Source organism: Bactrocera latifrons, unplaced genomic scaffold (genome assembly GCF_001853355.1).
Source record: "Bactrocera latifrons isolate USDA-ARS-PBARC rearing strain unplaced genomic scaffold, ASM185335v1 scaffold_67, whole genome shotgun sequence".
NCBI lineage: Eukaryota > Metazoa > Arthropoda > Insecta > Diptera > Tephritidae > Bactrocera > Bactrocera latifrons.
Window position 1 is genome coordinate 35,446 of NW_017537345.1, and position 15,003 is coordinate 50,448.

General features: G+C 33.9%; 6 protein-coding genes across 9 annotated transcripts in view; 3 read left to right on the plus strand and 3 right to left on the minus strand.

Annotated features, from left to right (window-relative positions):
* Positions 1-280: 280 nt before the first annotated feature.
* Positions 281-2,686, minus strand: LOC108975570 (N-acetyltransferase 6). 2 transcript variants are annotated; one of them, XM_018944135.1, is made up of 3 exons: positions 2,341-2,686; positions 1,479-1,600; positions 281-1,356 (listed from the first exon to the last, which is right to left on the minus strand). In XM_018944135.1, the coding sequence occupies exons 2-3, from the start codon at positions 1,509-1,511 to the stop codon at positions 853-855; spliced, it is 537 nt and encodes a 178-aa protein (XP_018799680.1). In that variant the 5' UTR covers positions 1,512-1,600; positions 2,341-2,686; the 3' UTR covers positions 281-852. The 2 variants fall into 2 exon arrangements, with proteins under 2 accessions (XP_018799680.1, XP_018799681.1); XM_018944136.1 differs by lacking the exon at positions 1,479-1,600.
* Positions 2,687-3,343: 657 nt separating this feature from the next.
* LOC108975559 (mediator of RNA polymerase II transcription subunit 6) lies at positions 3,344-4,963 on the plus strand. The gene is made up of 4 exons (XM_018944117.1): positions 3,344-4,049; positions 4,111-4,285; positions 4,338-4,443; positions 4,506-4,963. Exons 1-4 carry the CDS (start codon positions 3,850-3,852, stop codon positions 4,877-4,879), a joined length of 855 nt encoding a protein of 284 aa, XP_018799662.1. The 5' UTR covers positions 3,344-3,849; the 3' UTR covers positions 4,880-4,963.
* Positions 4,964-5,029: 66 nt separating this feature from the next.
* On the minus strand, positions 5,030-6,357 carry LOC108975560 (flavin reductase (NADPH)). Of its 2 annotated transcripts, XM_018944119.1 has the most exons (3): positions 6,211-6,357; positions 5,836-6,012; positions 5,030-5,779 (listed from the first exon to the last, which is right to left on the minus strand). In XM_018944119.1, exons 2-3 carry the CDS (start codon positions 5,906-5,908, stop codon positions 5,241-5,243), a joined length of 612 nt encoding a protein of 203 aa, XP_018799664.1. In that variant the 5' UTR covers positions 5,909-6,012; positions 6,211-6,357; the 3' UTR covers positions 5,030-5,240. The 2 variants fall into 2 exon arrangements, with proteins under 2 accessions (XP_018799664.1, XP_018799663.1); XM_018944118.1 differs by having other exon boundaries at positions 5,836-6,357.
* An 863-nt stretch (positions 6,358-7,220) lies between these two features.
* On the plus strand, positions 7,221-10,192 carry LOC108975571 (testis-specific zinc finger protein topi). Its single transcript, XM_018944137.1, has 5 exons — positions 7,221-7,759; positions 7,847-8,577; positions 8,642-8,988; positions 9,056-9,312; positions 9,381-10,192. Exons 1-5 carry the CDS (start codon positions 7,279-7,281, stop codon positions 10,052-10,054), a joined length of 2,490 nt encoding a protein of 829 aa, XP_018799682.1. The 5' UTR covers positions 7,221-7,278; the 3' UTR covers positions 10,055-10,192.
* A 296-nt stretch (positions 10,193-10,488) lies between these two features.
* LOC108975585 (dipeptidyl peptidase 3) lies at positions 10,489-14,697 on the plus strand. 2 transcript variants are annotated; one of them, XM_018944159.1, is made up of 6 exons: positions 10,489-10,622; positions 12,092-12,395; positions 12,494-13,095; positions 13,158-13,447; positions 13,528-13,670; positions 13,735-14,697. In XM_018944159.1, exons 2-6 carry the CDS (start codon positions 12,117-12,119, stop codon positions 14,590-14,592), a joined length of 2,172 nt encoding a protein of 723 aa, XP_018799704.1. In that variant the 5' UTR covers positions 10,489-10,622; positions 12,092-12,116; the 3' UTR covers positions 14,593-14,697. The 2 variants fall into 2 exon arrangements, with proteins under 2 accessions (XP_018799704.1, XP_018799705.1); XM_018944160.1 differs by having other exon boundaries at positions 12,095-12,395.
* LOC108975586 (DNA polymerase alpha subunit B) overlaps positions 14,628-15,003 on the minus strand; it is a 135,643-nt gene continuing 135,267 nt past the window's right edge. The window contains exon 8 of the mRNA XM_018944162.1: positions 14,628-14,964. Within this exon, the coding sequence (XP_018799707.1) occupies positions 14,818-14,964 (147 nt within the window). The 3' untranslated portion in view covers positions 14,628-14,817. The remainder of the gene's footprint in view (positions 14,965-15,003) is intronic.

Consider the following 15,003-nt stretch of genomic DNA (forward strand, 5'->3'; position numbering starts at 1 on the left):
ATTACATTCTTAAACAATATCTACAAAAGAATGTACTGTATATATAAACTACAAACATATGTACATACACCATGTATGTTTAAGTATTGTTGGAAGATTTAACGTGTGATATTATGTGGCAGATTCGCTCTCAATATATTTTATAATTGCTTTGATACGTTTACAAAATATCTGCGCGCTGCATTAATTATCAACATATCTTGCGATTTTGTTAAGAAATATTAAAATTGATGAAATTAAAGATACGTCTGTTTCAAAATAATAAATAAAAAACAAAAAGTCAATAATAAATATAGCGAATACCAAAAAGAATAATGCTGATGAAATGCAGCATAAATAATAAAAGCTTTTTTGTTAGCATATCAAAGCAGATGAACTGAAACTTTAATAAAAAGAAATACAATTAAAAAGCAATATTTGGAAATCAATATCAGTAAAAATATGTAATTATGCATAATAATGGAATTATTTGTAGTATATTAAAGCTTTTAGCTGCAGATTAGCGAAAAATTCGAAGAGATAGCTGATAGTTCACCGAGTTGGCGCAACATTCACTTCAATACCTTATTTTTAACAACTAAATATTTCTATATTACAGTCCGTAGGTTCATTTCCTTTAATCATAACAAATTTAATTTGTTAATATCGACAAAGGCTTGTGCGTTTCTTCGATATAGCGTTATTTCTAATTATATGTATGTATAATATCTTTTTAACTTTTTAAAAGCTGTAAAGCGTGTAAATCTTGCCTCCTCTTGAAGTGATCTCCATTCTCTTCGTAATTTCGCCAATATCCCAATCATTAAGTTTTGTAATTCCTTTTGTTTGACGCAAAAATACTGGCATTGATATCTATAAGACTTTCTTCATGTATTTCTTTTTGGCATTCTCCAAACTAGGCAGTTCGCAATGACGCGGCCCATACATCGATATGGGCGCACAGTATTCATAACCGATACGTTCATAAAATCCATCTTGATCGATGGTTGATAAATAAATGGCTTTTAAATCCAATACGATGCGACAATAGTCTTCCGCAAATTTCATAATTAATTTGCCGAAACCTTGTCCACGACAACTTTTGTCTACCACCACCGACTCAATAAAGCAGGCCATCTTTTTGGACGCTATCTGGCTTAACTTACAATGAGCTATAACACGATTCATCCCGTCCGTAGTTAAAACTAAGCTGCAGGGAAGTGTATCACAGGAAGCTTCAAGCGATCGCATGCGAGCCGTCTCACTACGCGGCCATTCAGAGTTAATCAGCTCGCATGTCTTCTTCATTAGCTCGGGATAGTTGTGTATAGGAACAACACTGAAGGGGCTACCCGACACATTAAATGGTGGAAGACCCTGAAAACAATTAAATTTGTTGATTATGGCAACCATTCATCTAATACAATTATCATATTCATATATAATATACTAAAATAATTAATAAGAAAATCTATGAATAAATATGGTGTAAGGGATACCTCATAATACGGTTCCGACTTAATGAAGCGCATAGTCTGATAGTAGTGTAAGTAGAGAGGAGGCTATTAAATAATTTGATAATCTCCACCAATGTAGAAGGCTGTAAAGCGTCGCTAAAATTCTACAATTCATATAATACGAATATTTTTGTAAGCAGATAAAATATGATAAGGACATAAATAACACGCTTACGACAAAAACAAATGGCAAACGCCTCACAGAAACTATGTATGAAAATAACAATTTTGGAATTACATTAAACGTTCAATTTATAATTTCAAAACACAAAAATGTTTCATTTGCCTGTTGCCAAAATAACCATTTTAAACAATAAGCCAAACTATATGTAATATTTACTCAAAATTCCAAAAATAAAACCATTTCGTACAAAATATATATGTATGTGCCGACAATTTCTAAATATAATATATTTTCTGCGAGCACATTAGAATTAAATATTTATATGAATAATCTGTTGGAGCGCAAGGCGGTTGTCCGTGAATTTCAAGGTTTTACTCAAGCGCCTTGAATTGAGATCAAGTAAACAATTTAAAGGAGYTTAACCAAACTCGCTACTTGTATAATATTATTTCTTATATTCCAAAGTTTTATAAGAAATTAAACCGATACATTTAATTTCCATATGGAGATTACACATTGATGTATTACTACGATTGAGGCAAAATAGGTGGAGACGCTACTTTTAACTGATTATGAGTCAACAAATTCTGAACATTTTGAAGTGGCGAGACTTCTTTAAACTTGACACTCAATTAATAATAACAATACGCAAAAATAATTAACTTCAAATTACCAACACAAAATATGAAACACAAAAGCGAATAATAAATTGATTTTTACCATAATGTGATTTCTTCGTTGTTGCTCTTCTTTAGAAACGCCACGACGGACTGTAAAGAACGAACTGATTGAACTGCCCAAATTGGTACTGCCTCAATGCCTATGTATGTATGTTATTAATTAGTGAATAGCAAACTATTGCTTTCTATTATTTTCTTTTCTTATGTTGCCGCTGCTACCACTAGTGGTTTTAAATAAATATTTTAGTTATTTCGCAAAATGTATGTATTGTATAATAATATCTTTATCTTTAATATTCGTTGATATGTTAATTCAATGCTTTATAACGACATTCAATAAAAATTGAATTAAATAAATCAGCGTATAAATTTTGGTGAAAAATATATTTCAGCTGGCGCCAAATCACCAAATTAACAATAAAAAACAAACTTTTATTAATAGATTTTTGCAAAAGGAAGGTAAAGTAATATAAAGAGGAATAACGCGAGCAAAGTGTCAAAAATGTTTTTCTTATTTTCCTTTGAGTTGCTGATTCGTCAAACCAAGCGAATTTGGAGCATGAAATAAAAAGGTGAAAAAGCGCTCTACAGTGAAGCATTATTAAAGAACCCAGGCATTATAATTAAAATATTTACTTGTATAACAACGAATGAAAAATCTTAGACATTCTGCCGCCATATTCTACTATGTGCAAGTTATTTTTATGTGAGCAAAGTTAATTTGTACTAACAATAATATTAACTAAAGAAATTTTGAAATCTATCTTCTAATAATCCATCAACAATTGATTGCATATTTCGCTGAACTCAACATTGACCAGTATTGCCAAGCTCAAAAACTTATTTATTCAAATTATGTACAAAAGCAAAAACATTATAGTTTTTTCGTGACTACCACTGGGAAAATAATTTCAAAAAGAGATGTGGCAGTCCAAAAAATCACCTTATTAAATTCTTGCTCAGGGCACTTAGCTACGTTATGACATTATTATTTTACTACACTTTTTTGTTGACAATGCAACCCAGATCACAGCTGTTTTCAAGTACATTTTCAACTCGCGCATTTGTTATTGACAATTTCGATTTGTTAATTTTGGTATTACAACGTATTTTATTTATAAATAAAAAAAATTGCAACAGAACGCATATCACAATACACAAGAGAGACATACAACAATGGCAAAAGTGAAAGTATATCGTAGTGACTCACCTGAATTTGTGTCGCGTGCCTGTTGATAAATTTATTTGCTATAACGCCCTCACGTTTTGTGCCAGCGTTCACTGACCGACTGCGATAGATTTATTACACAACAAACAATAAATAAATCTGTATTAAAAATAAGTCAACATAAACTAAAAATAAACATAAACAATTTGCATCTGTGCAAATAGAGACAAAAGGAAGTGACACTTGTCGTTCAAGTTCATCACGTTGACCCTGAAGCGGTGCAATTAGCCATTAGGAAAGAAGTGATAAAAAAGCAGACATAACCGGCGAAAAAACAGAAACAATTTTGGAAAGTGTTATTTAAAATTGTAACATTTGAAGATGCTGCCAGGACGACAGATACCTCAGCCCATAGCACAAGAGAATCAGTTATGGGTATCATGGCACGATACACAAATGATGGCGTCACTGAGTCCAGCCACTGTTATGGATTACTTTTGTCGCAAATCGAATCCCTTTTACGACAGGGTGTGCAATAATGAAACAATTCGTATGCAACGGTTGAGCCTGGAGCATCTTAAGTATAATCTTAGTAATTTAAATTATATTACTTTTATTTACATTTAATTTGGTTCTTTATAGCAATATGGTTGGTGTAGAATATATCCTGCTTCATGTTGCCGAACCTATATTATATGTTATACGAAAGCAACATCGGCATAGTCCCACAGAGGCGACACCAATGGCAGATTACTACATTATAGGTGGTATGGTTTATAAAGCACCTGATCTTGCAAGCGTAATTAATTCAAGAATCGTAAGAACTAATAAATTTAAAAAGAAGTAATTAATGTTAAAGTAAATCTTAGTTAGCAACGGTTACGAATTTGCAATCAGCTTTCGAAGAAGCTAGCAGCTATTCTCGTTACCATCCAAACAAAGGCTACACATGGGATTTCGTTGCTAATAAAGCTCGTTAGTAAATTCATTAATGTTTGCACATATTGTAAATACATTACAATGTGTCTCATTTACAGTTTCAGATAAATCCAAAGGTAACAAAAAGGATCCTTCATCGAGCAAAGACGATAGCGGCACAATATTTCAAAAGCAAAGGGTTGACATGCTTTTAGCAGAGTTATTGCGCAAATTTCCACCTCCAATACCGCCAATGATACATCAACAGCAAATGCAAAACCAGCAGCAGTTACCACAAAATCAGTTACAGAACACAGCAACGGAAGTAAATTCAATTGAGGCAAATAATGTTGCTGGCAATCCAACTACCTCCAATAATGGTGCGGTTCCCTCAGAGGCAAGTCCTTCACCTAACACTGCGCAAGGTGGCATTGAGCCAAAAATTGAGGGTATCGATATGAAACCTCCGCCAGAAAAGAAAATAAAAATGTAAAACATAAATATATAAATATTTATAATTTATATATCTTATCAAAATAACTTATCGTAAAAATAAATGTGCGAATTTAATTGTTTCCAAAAACGTTTGATAATAACTATCGCCTATCCGACAAATTAGGTAGGAGACCAAATAAGAAACGAGTTTTTAAGTTGAACGTAATTTATTTAATTCCATATAGCTGCGCTTTGCCRTAAATCCATAATAATTTAAATATACTCCGGTAAATATGTATATATGAAGATACATATGTGTATGTTAATTGCTTTTGTGCAGTTTCGTTTGCATAATAATGTATAATTAAACAGATCCATTATTATATCGGCGTACAGATAGAGGCTTTGTTTGTATACTCTTACTGTGTAAGTTTTTTAGCTACTCCACATACTTTGCCAATGTGTTCATCTTGATCCAATGAATCAACAACGAATTTAGCTAAATCATGCTTAGAAATAGCTCGACCAGGTGCATCGTCATGTAATACTGTATAATCGGTGGATGGTTCATCGGATATGTGTGGTGGCAATATAGCCACATAGTCCAAACCAGACTCCTTTGTCAAATCCAGCATACGCTTGTGCTCCTCGTTTAGTTTATGAAATACTCCAGGCACTTCATTGAGTGGACGGAATAAAAATGATGACATTACAATGGAGAAACGGCGAACACCTTTTTCTTTCATTGCTGTAATTAAATTCTTCGTGCCACTTGATAATTCGGTGGTAGCCTCCAACTTATTGCGGGTTCCTAAAATTATGCAAACGCCGTCAACACCGTCAATAACATTTTTGCAATCTTCTAAATTTAAGGCATCGCCTTTAACTAGTTCTACTTTGTCTTTAAAACGATCCGGAAGAGTTTTCTCACTGCGATATAAAAGACGGACCTTTAATCCTAAAAGAAAAAAGGTTTTAATTATGTAGACAAACTTGCACACGAAACTTATTTACCTTTTTTTAAAGCGTAATCAACCACACATTCACCGGTCATACCGGTGCCACCAATGACAGCTATGCGTTGCATAATGCACGTGCTATTTTTCACAGGAGCAATTCCAAAGTAATACGAAAGGATTGCAATATATGTATTTGCTTAACTATAGAGCTTTCCACGGTAGTAATGGTGCACTACTCAAAGATAAGATTACAGAATTACTTATCTTTATAATAGACAAAATCGCTAACGATTGTTTAGAGGTACACTGTTCAGTCTGAAATGACATTCACAAATACTAAACAGATTTCTTGCTCACKGCAATAAAGCATCAAAATGAATCAACCAGTTTAATTAAGTAAAAATGTCAGGTTTCGTTTATACTACAGTACCTTAGCTCTGATACCTAACACAGTTCTACTTCAGTATAAATAGAAGGAAAGGAAATGTGTTGTTAATTTGCACTGTAATGTTCAATCATTTCACACGTAAAGCCTATTTATTTATTTTGCTCTGTAGGCTTGAAAACACATTTGCTACCCAATTGGGTTTGTCAGTAATATAAACAAACACAATTACTTCAAGAATCCCAATTGGAAAATGGTATTTCCAAATCTATATTACATTATACAATAATTAATTGATATTTGTGCATCAATTGTGTAATGAAATATACAGTAAATATCTAAATAAATACATATGTACATAGGAAGTCAAATTATTATTAATTTAAAATTAAATTTTTATTTTTTTATCGGATATCTAATCGATCTACTAATTCTGAATGTTATCTTCTTGCGGATTACACAAATTATTCCTACTTGGTAGCTGTTTCTATTTTCTCTTGTGGCTTATGCCATAATGGCATGTTTTCACATATCTAACTTAATGGGATACAGCGACTTTTAAATATACAGTGCGTTTATATATTTAAAATCAATTTTAGAATTATTCTGGAAGTTTATTATGAACATAATACTGTTTGTTTAAAAAATTCCTTATTTTTCCTTATTAAAACTTAGTATACCACATTTTTATATTTTTGGTACAAKAATAAATAAAAACTAATTGTAACTTGTTATTTTATTTAACTACAATTAATTTTATTATGATCCTAATGTTCGTTAGAGTGCGCTTATTTTTTATACAGTTGAATGAACGATTTATTTTTTGGTATGTTTTTCTAAAATTATTTAAAGTTATAACGATTGTTATGTCTTTCAATTAAGAACTTACATTTGTGCACATAAAATACTTTTCATTCTCATTCATTTCAATTATTAACACTATTATATGTTTGTTCACTCAAAACAAACTTTATCGAATAACATACAAATAGTAGGYTTGCTAAATTTGTCAAGACGCCATTTTTTTTTTTTTTTGAAAAAACAATATACGTATCTAGAAACAGCGGATAGTCGACAAACAACCAATATATTTTAATTTAARATAAATTAATTATGATGAATACAAGTGAAGAGGAATTCACAAATTCTGACGCCTGGCTGTCGGAGCAACTTTTCGCACAATTAAAAGAATTTAATTCTGATTACAGAGAAAAATCCGTTATAGATTCATCGACAACATTTACATTTCCTTCCGGAAGTCTTAGTTGCATAACAGAGGATGAACCCCAAGATTTAACCAAAACAAGACTGGAAAATTATGAATCGGGTTTCAAGTTACCAACAACAACAAACATTACTCCATTCGATATAAATGATGTTCTTGATTTGAGCAATATTACTGGTAGAGGCACAGAACCGGCTTTCTTGGATTTGGTGGGGACAGTGCCATTAACACCATTCGCCACACCAATCCCCGAGCCAATAGTAATGGTTAATGAAACAGTGAAACAAACAACGGGGTCATTCGATGCAACAGAAGAAGAATTGAAACTTTTGCAATTCCTGGAGACGCAACCCCAAAGTAGTCCGCTTGGTATGTGAACATAATGCATATACTAATAATATAGATCTAGAAAATATGCGAAAAATTATTAATAATTTTAAAAACTCTTAATTTCAGATACTAAATTATATATTCCGCCCGATGTTCCACCATCAGCTTATCGAATTGTGAAGTGTTCCAATTGCAACTGCCTCTTTGATATCATATCTTTTCAATCTCACATATGTGATTACGATGAACACCATAATCTAATCATCCCCCCAGCTGCATCTACACCTATTAATAAGCCCATCAAGGAAGAACCACTATTGCCACCGGAACCGGCATGCATTCGATTATTGCGCGAAAATCAGATACGCATTCGGCGTTTCTTAAAAGATGAACTTAAATATGATGTTAATGCGTCAATAAATAACAATTTAAACAATTCGAGTAGTACTTTAGGTAATACATCAAATACATCGACAGGCTCGACATCATCGAATACTGCTAGCAAAAAGCAAGATGGTCCTCATGAGTGTACACTATGCGAGCGTAAATTCGTGCATGCATCAGGCCTGTTGCGGCATATGGAGAAACATGCAATGGATCTTATACCAACCCCAGGCGCTTCGTCAGGTGGTAAAACGACTTCATCACAATGTAGCTCCTTACAGAGTGTTAATGGACTGCGTGTTGTCATTAAGTGTACTCTTTGTGGAAGAGTATTCTTTGAGCCATTTGCTGCTTTCAAACATTTATGTTCCCACTTTCCCGGAAGTATGCAGGAAGAAAAAGAATTCGATAATTGTGCTGAAATTCCGTACGAATCCTATGTAGACGATGCTATGAATTTTTTGAAGATGGAGGTAAGTAATTTTTATAGAATGAGCTATTGATGAGTAAAAAAATTTATTAAATATTTTAATACAGATCAATAATTGTGCGGGGCCGCTAACAGTTCACGGAGATAAATCACCTGTTTACCTCAAAATGGTTATTTTAAGTTGTATTTTGCAGTGTGAATTTTGTGATTTTGTTTTCTCGGAAGTATCCTATTTATTTGTACATTCCGCTTGCCATTTGCCTGAACGACGTTTTGAATGCTTTTCATGCGATATTCATATGCGCACGTCTAAAGAAATATGTGCGCATTGGCAAGCTGAGTGTGTATTTATGCGAGAAAATCTTAAGGTGCATCAAGCTTCTACACAGCGTTACTTTGTTTGTAATGTTTGCGAGAATAAGTTTCAATCCCTTGATCAGTTGCATGAGCATAGGTAAATATTAAATCAAATGCATATCAATACATAGAATTTTTTTTTTTTACTTTTTTATTTTTGACAGATATACAGCTTATCATTTTTTTCCACGTTTGAACAAATGCCTTGGTGTACTGCAACTACCTTGTGAGTACTGCGATGTTGTATTTGAGTTTGCGCAAGAATGTGTTGCCCATTATGAAGAAAAGCACTATAAGAAGTATAAACGCGATAAAGATGGAACTGGTTCTTCCAGTAAAACCCGCCAATACTTATGTGATATGTGCGGAAAATCATATACCCAATCCAGCCACTTATGGCAGCATTTGCGTTTTCATCAAGGTAAGCGTATTATAAAATATTCATTTATTAAACGTGATCTTAAAACCTCTTGTACTAAACTTTTACAGGCGTAAAACCCTTTGCTTGCAAGGAACCTGGTTGTACACGTAAATTTACCATTCGTCCTGACTTGAATGATCACATTCGCAAGTGTCATACTGGTGAACGTCCTTATCATTGTTTGGTGTGCGGCAAACGCTTTTTAACTGGCTCCGTTTTCTACCAGCATCGTCTTATACATCGTGGCGAACGACGTTATGAATGTGAAGAGTGTGGTAAACGTTTTTATCGTGCAGATGCACTTAAGAATCACCAACGAATACATACTGGTGAAAAACCATTTGGTTGCCTGTTTTGTACAAAGAATTTTCGTCAACGCGGCGATCGAGACAAGCATATAAGGGCTAGACATTCGCACCTGGATGCGAACGCGCGTTTAATGATGCAAATGCAAAAATTACAGTTGGAAGCAGCGGCAGCTGCCGCTGCAGCTCAAGCAGTAGTTCAACAGCAGCATGCCAATAATGCTGCAATTAGTATGAGTGGCATACCCACTGTAACACCAACTCTTATGAGTATGCCGTCTGTAAGCAATGATGTAATTGATGGCCTAGAACCGTCATTAGATCCGAATGAAGTTGTTATGATCGGAAATGTAGCTTTTCCAAAAAGCATGTTTGAATCCATTATTCCGGACATTGATGAAGAGTCTGCACTTAGAGCCATGGAGCAGTTGCAATAGAAAGACAGATAATTTCTGTGATAAATACACCTATAGATGTAATATGCTTAATACTATTTAATGATGTCGCAAGATGCCTCTTTGCATTTCAATTCTTTCTTTGTATATCAATTAATTTATTATAGTATTTGAATGAACCATATTGTGCTTTTATGTTTAAATGTTATAAATGATTTGTGATTCCACTATGAATTTAATTTGTGCTATAGTTAGGTAGGTTATGCATGTATTGGATTATAAATAAAAAAATTTAAAATGTTTACATTTGTGTGTAATTAATAAMGATAAATTTTAACTTCATAAATATTATATTTGATAATGTAGAATTTTTTAGTATGTTGCACTGTAAAGCTGATTTGGTTATSAAAACTGTTATAAATTTTGAAGTAACTTGGGAACTCTAACATTAGTTGAATCAGCTGTTTTCATTTCATTGTAAAATTCCGAGTCACCGCGCTTATTGTTTTATTATTCAATTGAGTATTTGTGGAAGTAAAGGAATAATTTTAAAACGCTGATATAAAAGGAAAGTTAAATTGACAAGCATTTTTTGAGAATTATTACAAAGGTAATATACTTTTATAAAACCTAAACAATAATATAATTACACATATAATAATAGATAGATACTATCTATATAATAATTGGAGCAAGTTACTAGTAGTGTATAACATAGATCTTCGCTCTTTTGATTATAAAAAGTGAAGAACAGATTTTAATTTTATAAATGTGTTAAACTTTAGAAAGAATAAGCAATTTCTACGTGAGTATACATCTGCATATACGCCGATTCAATAATTAGCCGGCAATGTGTATCGCGTGGCACTTAAAATACAAATTGGAMCATGTATTTGTTATATATGCATATATAATATAAATTTTTTTGAAATATTGTGGAATATGCTATAACATTGGGARTTTAGGAAAACCTGAATTGTTTTCCTTATCATAACTATTATTCTTKCAGTAATTTTGGAGAATATATGAATGCTTTGCAAGCATAAGCTAAAATAATTTATGYCAATTTAGRCATACATATATGTACATGGATATTTGCTGGTGAAAAATGWTTTAACAAAGTGCACATACATATGTAAATACCTGCACAGAAACAATGCCTCACTTGTCGGTTCCTTAAATTAATTGCAATAGTCTCCTACGTATATATTATATGTACACACATCATTATTACTATAAATTCTCTAGAAAATATGGCTTTGTAGATAATTTTAAGATATATGCACTTGTGTATAGGTTTTATTTCAACAAGCGAAAATACTGATAACAGAAAATAAACAAATTCTGATGTACGACAATATTACATACACTTTCATTGTTGTTATAACACGACTAAAGTTTTATTGCTGTATGTTTTCTGAATTGTATAAAGACGTAGTCCTTTTCAAAGTTGTTTTAAAATAAAATTTAAATTCATACTTCCAACTATGTTCAAAAATATTAACTAATTAACTAACGGACAGACTTTTACTTACATTTGTTAATCGCATTCAATTCTTATTGAACAAGTATGGTTAAATCTAATTCTTGTTATGTTTTCACAATTGCTAACATACACTTTTTCGCTAATTTCAGTCTATGCTCTCTTCAAAATATTCCACAAATCATAATTAGATATAGAAAWTTTTTCTAAAACGAGTACAAATGTAAGTACAAACTTCTTTCGATAATCCGATATACAATGGACTTTGTTTTAATCCACCCTCTATTTTCAGTATTAAAATTTGAAATTATTAGACATCCAAAAATACCCAAAAATGCTTAGCGTTAGAAGAGCTTTAATAACATATAAAACAATTCGCAGGATTGGTACTCAGTTATCTATCCCTGGCAGAAATTTGGGTCATGTGGGAAATTCAGGGAACGCTCGAAAACTTAATAGTTTACTATTATCTCAGACTTCAAATATAAGTAMAAATAAATTAAATTTAAGGTATTCGCAATTTGTTCTATACATTTTATACCATACTTTTATTAGAGATTTTTTGATTGTAATGCCTCAATAATTTGCTATTTCAGTAGCTACAYTTCATTTATACGCACCATGTCTTCCGCGAACGCCGCACATTTTGTTTTGCCCAATACYCAACCGATTGCTGATTTGGAGTGCAAAAATGCATTCATGGGCTTAACTGAGAAGGAAAAACTCTACGCTCACTACTTCAGTAAAGCTTCATGGGACGGTGGTCTTATAGCGCTGATACAATCTAGTCCGGAAGCACCGTTAATTTTCTCATTTCTTCAYCGCATTTTTGTTGCCGAACCATTGGAGGAATTGAAAGCAAAGGTTTTGTCTAATGGYATTACTGAAGATGAGTTCACCGTAAGTTAATTTTTAGTACTTCTTCAAATTCAAGGCTACGAAAAATGTGCTAATTGTTGTGGAACAGTGTTGCTAACAAGCTTTCTCATTTAYTTTAGGCCTTCTTGGTTTATGCTTGTGGTATTTTTGCCAATGCCGGTAACTACAAAGGTATGGGCGACAGTAAAATCATTCCGAATTTGGACGCGAAAAAATTCGAAACAATTGTTCGTTCATCAAYTGCCTATTCAAGTGATAAACGTGTTTCAGCCGCCTATGAGAAGGCCGCTCCTCTTATCTACGCGTTGAAACCGCGCAATGAGGTTCTGGGTTTTGCACCGAACGGCATAACGACGTATTGGTCAGATAACTGTACGAAAGAAGATGCTGACATTGTCAATGAGTGGTTAACATCGAAGCGTATTGAACCCTATATGTGTCGAACATTTAAAGTGGTCGAAAATGGACAAACGGTTTACGATATCAAGCTTGGTTCGGTAGATAATTCCGACAAGGATGGCATAACTCTGCCTCTGGAGAGCTATAATGGCAATAGTTTTCGTGTAACACGTGGTGACTATCAGAAGCTCTTACAGCGTGTCAATAAAAATCTGGARAAGGCGAAAAAGTATGCGGCAAATGAAAATGAGCAAAAAATGATYGAGCATTATATAAAATCGTTCCAAGAGGGCTCATTGGCAGATCATAAGGATGGCTCCAGGTACACTCATTAAACACATGACATTTTACTTGAAACAAATATATTGTTATTAATTATTCCAGATGGTGGATTAAGGATAAAGGACCTGTTATCGAAACCTATATTGGTTTCATTGAAACATATCGTGATCCAGCAGGTGGGCGCGCCGAATTTGAGGGCTTTGTGGCAATGGTCAACAAGGAAAGCTCTGCGAAGTTTGCCGAACTGGTATCACGCGCAGAAAAGCTGTTGGAATATCTGCCCTGGACTGAAGCTTACGAAAAAGACACGTATTTGAAACCAGACTTCACTTCACTGGATGTGTTGACGTTCGCTGGTAGTGGCGTACCAGCAGGAATTAACATTCCAAATTGTACGCAGTTCTTTACTTTTGCAAAACAAATTTTCAAAACTAATTTATTTACAATATTCTGCTTTGCTCCTAATTTTTAGATGATGAGATCCGTCAAGATGAAGGTTTTAAAAACGTATCGCTGGGCAATGTGTTGGCCAATATCAACCGTAAAGATCCCATACCATTCCTTTCCGATGAAGATCAGGAGCTCATGAAGGAATACAAAGTGAAGTCTTTCGAGGTAAGTTTTCTTGGTGTTATTGTTTAAAATAAATTTATTTATTCTACACGTATCTACTCCTCAGGTGCAAGTTGGCTTGCACGAGCTGCTTGGACATGGTAGCGGTAAACTCTTCCGCATAGATGAGAACGGCAAATTCAATTTTGACAAAGACAACACGAAAAACCTCATTACTGATGAACCCATCAAAACATGGTATTTACCTGGCGAAACTTACGATACGAAATTCGGTGCGATCGGCTCTTCCTATGAGGAATGTCGCGCCGAAGCAGTCGGTTTATACCTTTCACTACAAGCAGATATATTAGAGATTTTCGGTTTCAAGGATCCTGTTGAGCAGGAGAAAATCATTTACATCAACTGGTTGAGTTTAATTTGGAATGGTATGGGTGTTGCTTTGGAAATGTACAACCCACAATCGAAACAATGGATGCAAGCACATTCGCGCGCACGCTTCGTTATTATGAAGGTGCTGCTGGAGGCGGGTGAAGGCTTTGTCACCGTTGCGGAGACAGACGATGGTAAAAATTTACGTCTCACTGTGGACCGCACAAAAATCCAGACTGTTGGCAGAAAGGCCATCGAAGAATTCCTAAAGAAACTCCAAGTTTACAAATCGACCGCTGATATCGCAGCGGCAAGTGAAATGTATGAACACTACTCGGAGGTCAGTGAAGGCGGCTCGCATCCATGGGCGAAATGGCGTGACATTTGTCTGGCACATAAGAAACCACGTATAATTTTGGTGCAAGCCAACACGGACGTGGAGAGTGAGAAGGTGAAATTGAAAACGTATGACGCCACGCACGAGGGCTATATCAAGTCCTGGGTGGAACGTTATCCGGACACGGAAATCGATGATATTTTGGAGGAAATTGTCGAAGCTGAGAAAAAATACTTTCCAAGTGCCTTTGGAAATTAACAACAAATACACTGTTAAATTATAATAAATATATATAAGCATATTGAAGCGATAATGAGGAATGTGTATGTTTTATTTCTAGTTAAACAAACATTTTCATGAACATTGCTGTTTTTGTATTACAACAAATTATATATGAAAAAAAAATAATAATAATAAATATGCATTTTTTACTTTAGAAAAAACGTTGTACAGTTAGYATATGCTATATATATAAAATGTATGCTAGACCTTGCGTATTTGACAGGCCACAAAGTTGCAAATGTTCGTCTCCTCCTTGTTGGCCGGCGACGTAATAATGAAGCGCGCGAACGTACCACCATTGCTGTCGGCCAAACGACCGGGATTTATAGCCAAACAACCGTTTACCATCTGCAATTAARCATTATTTTAAACAAACCCAGCTTACAA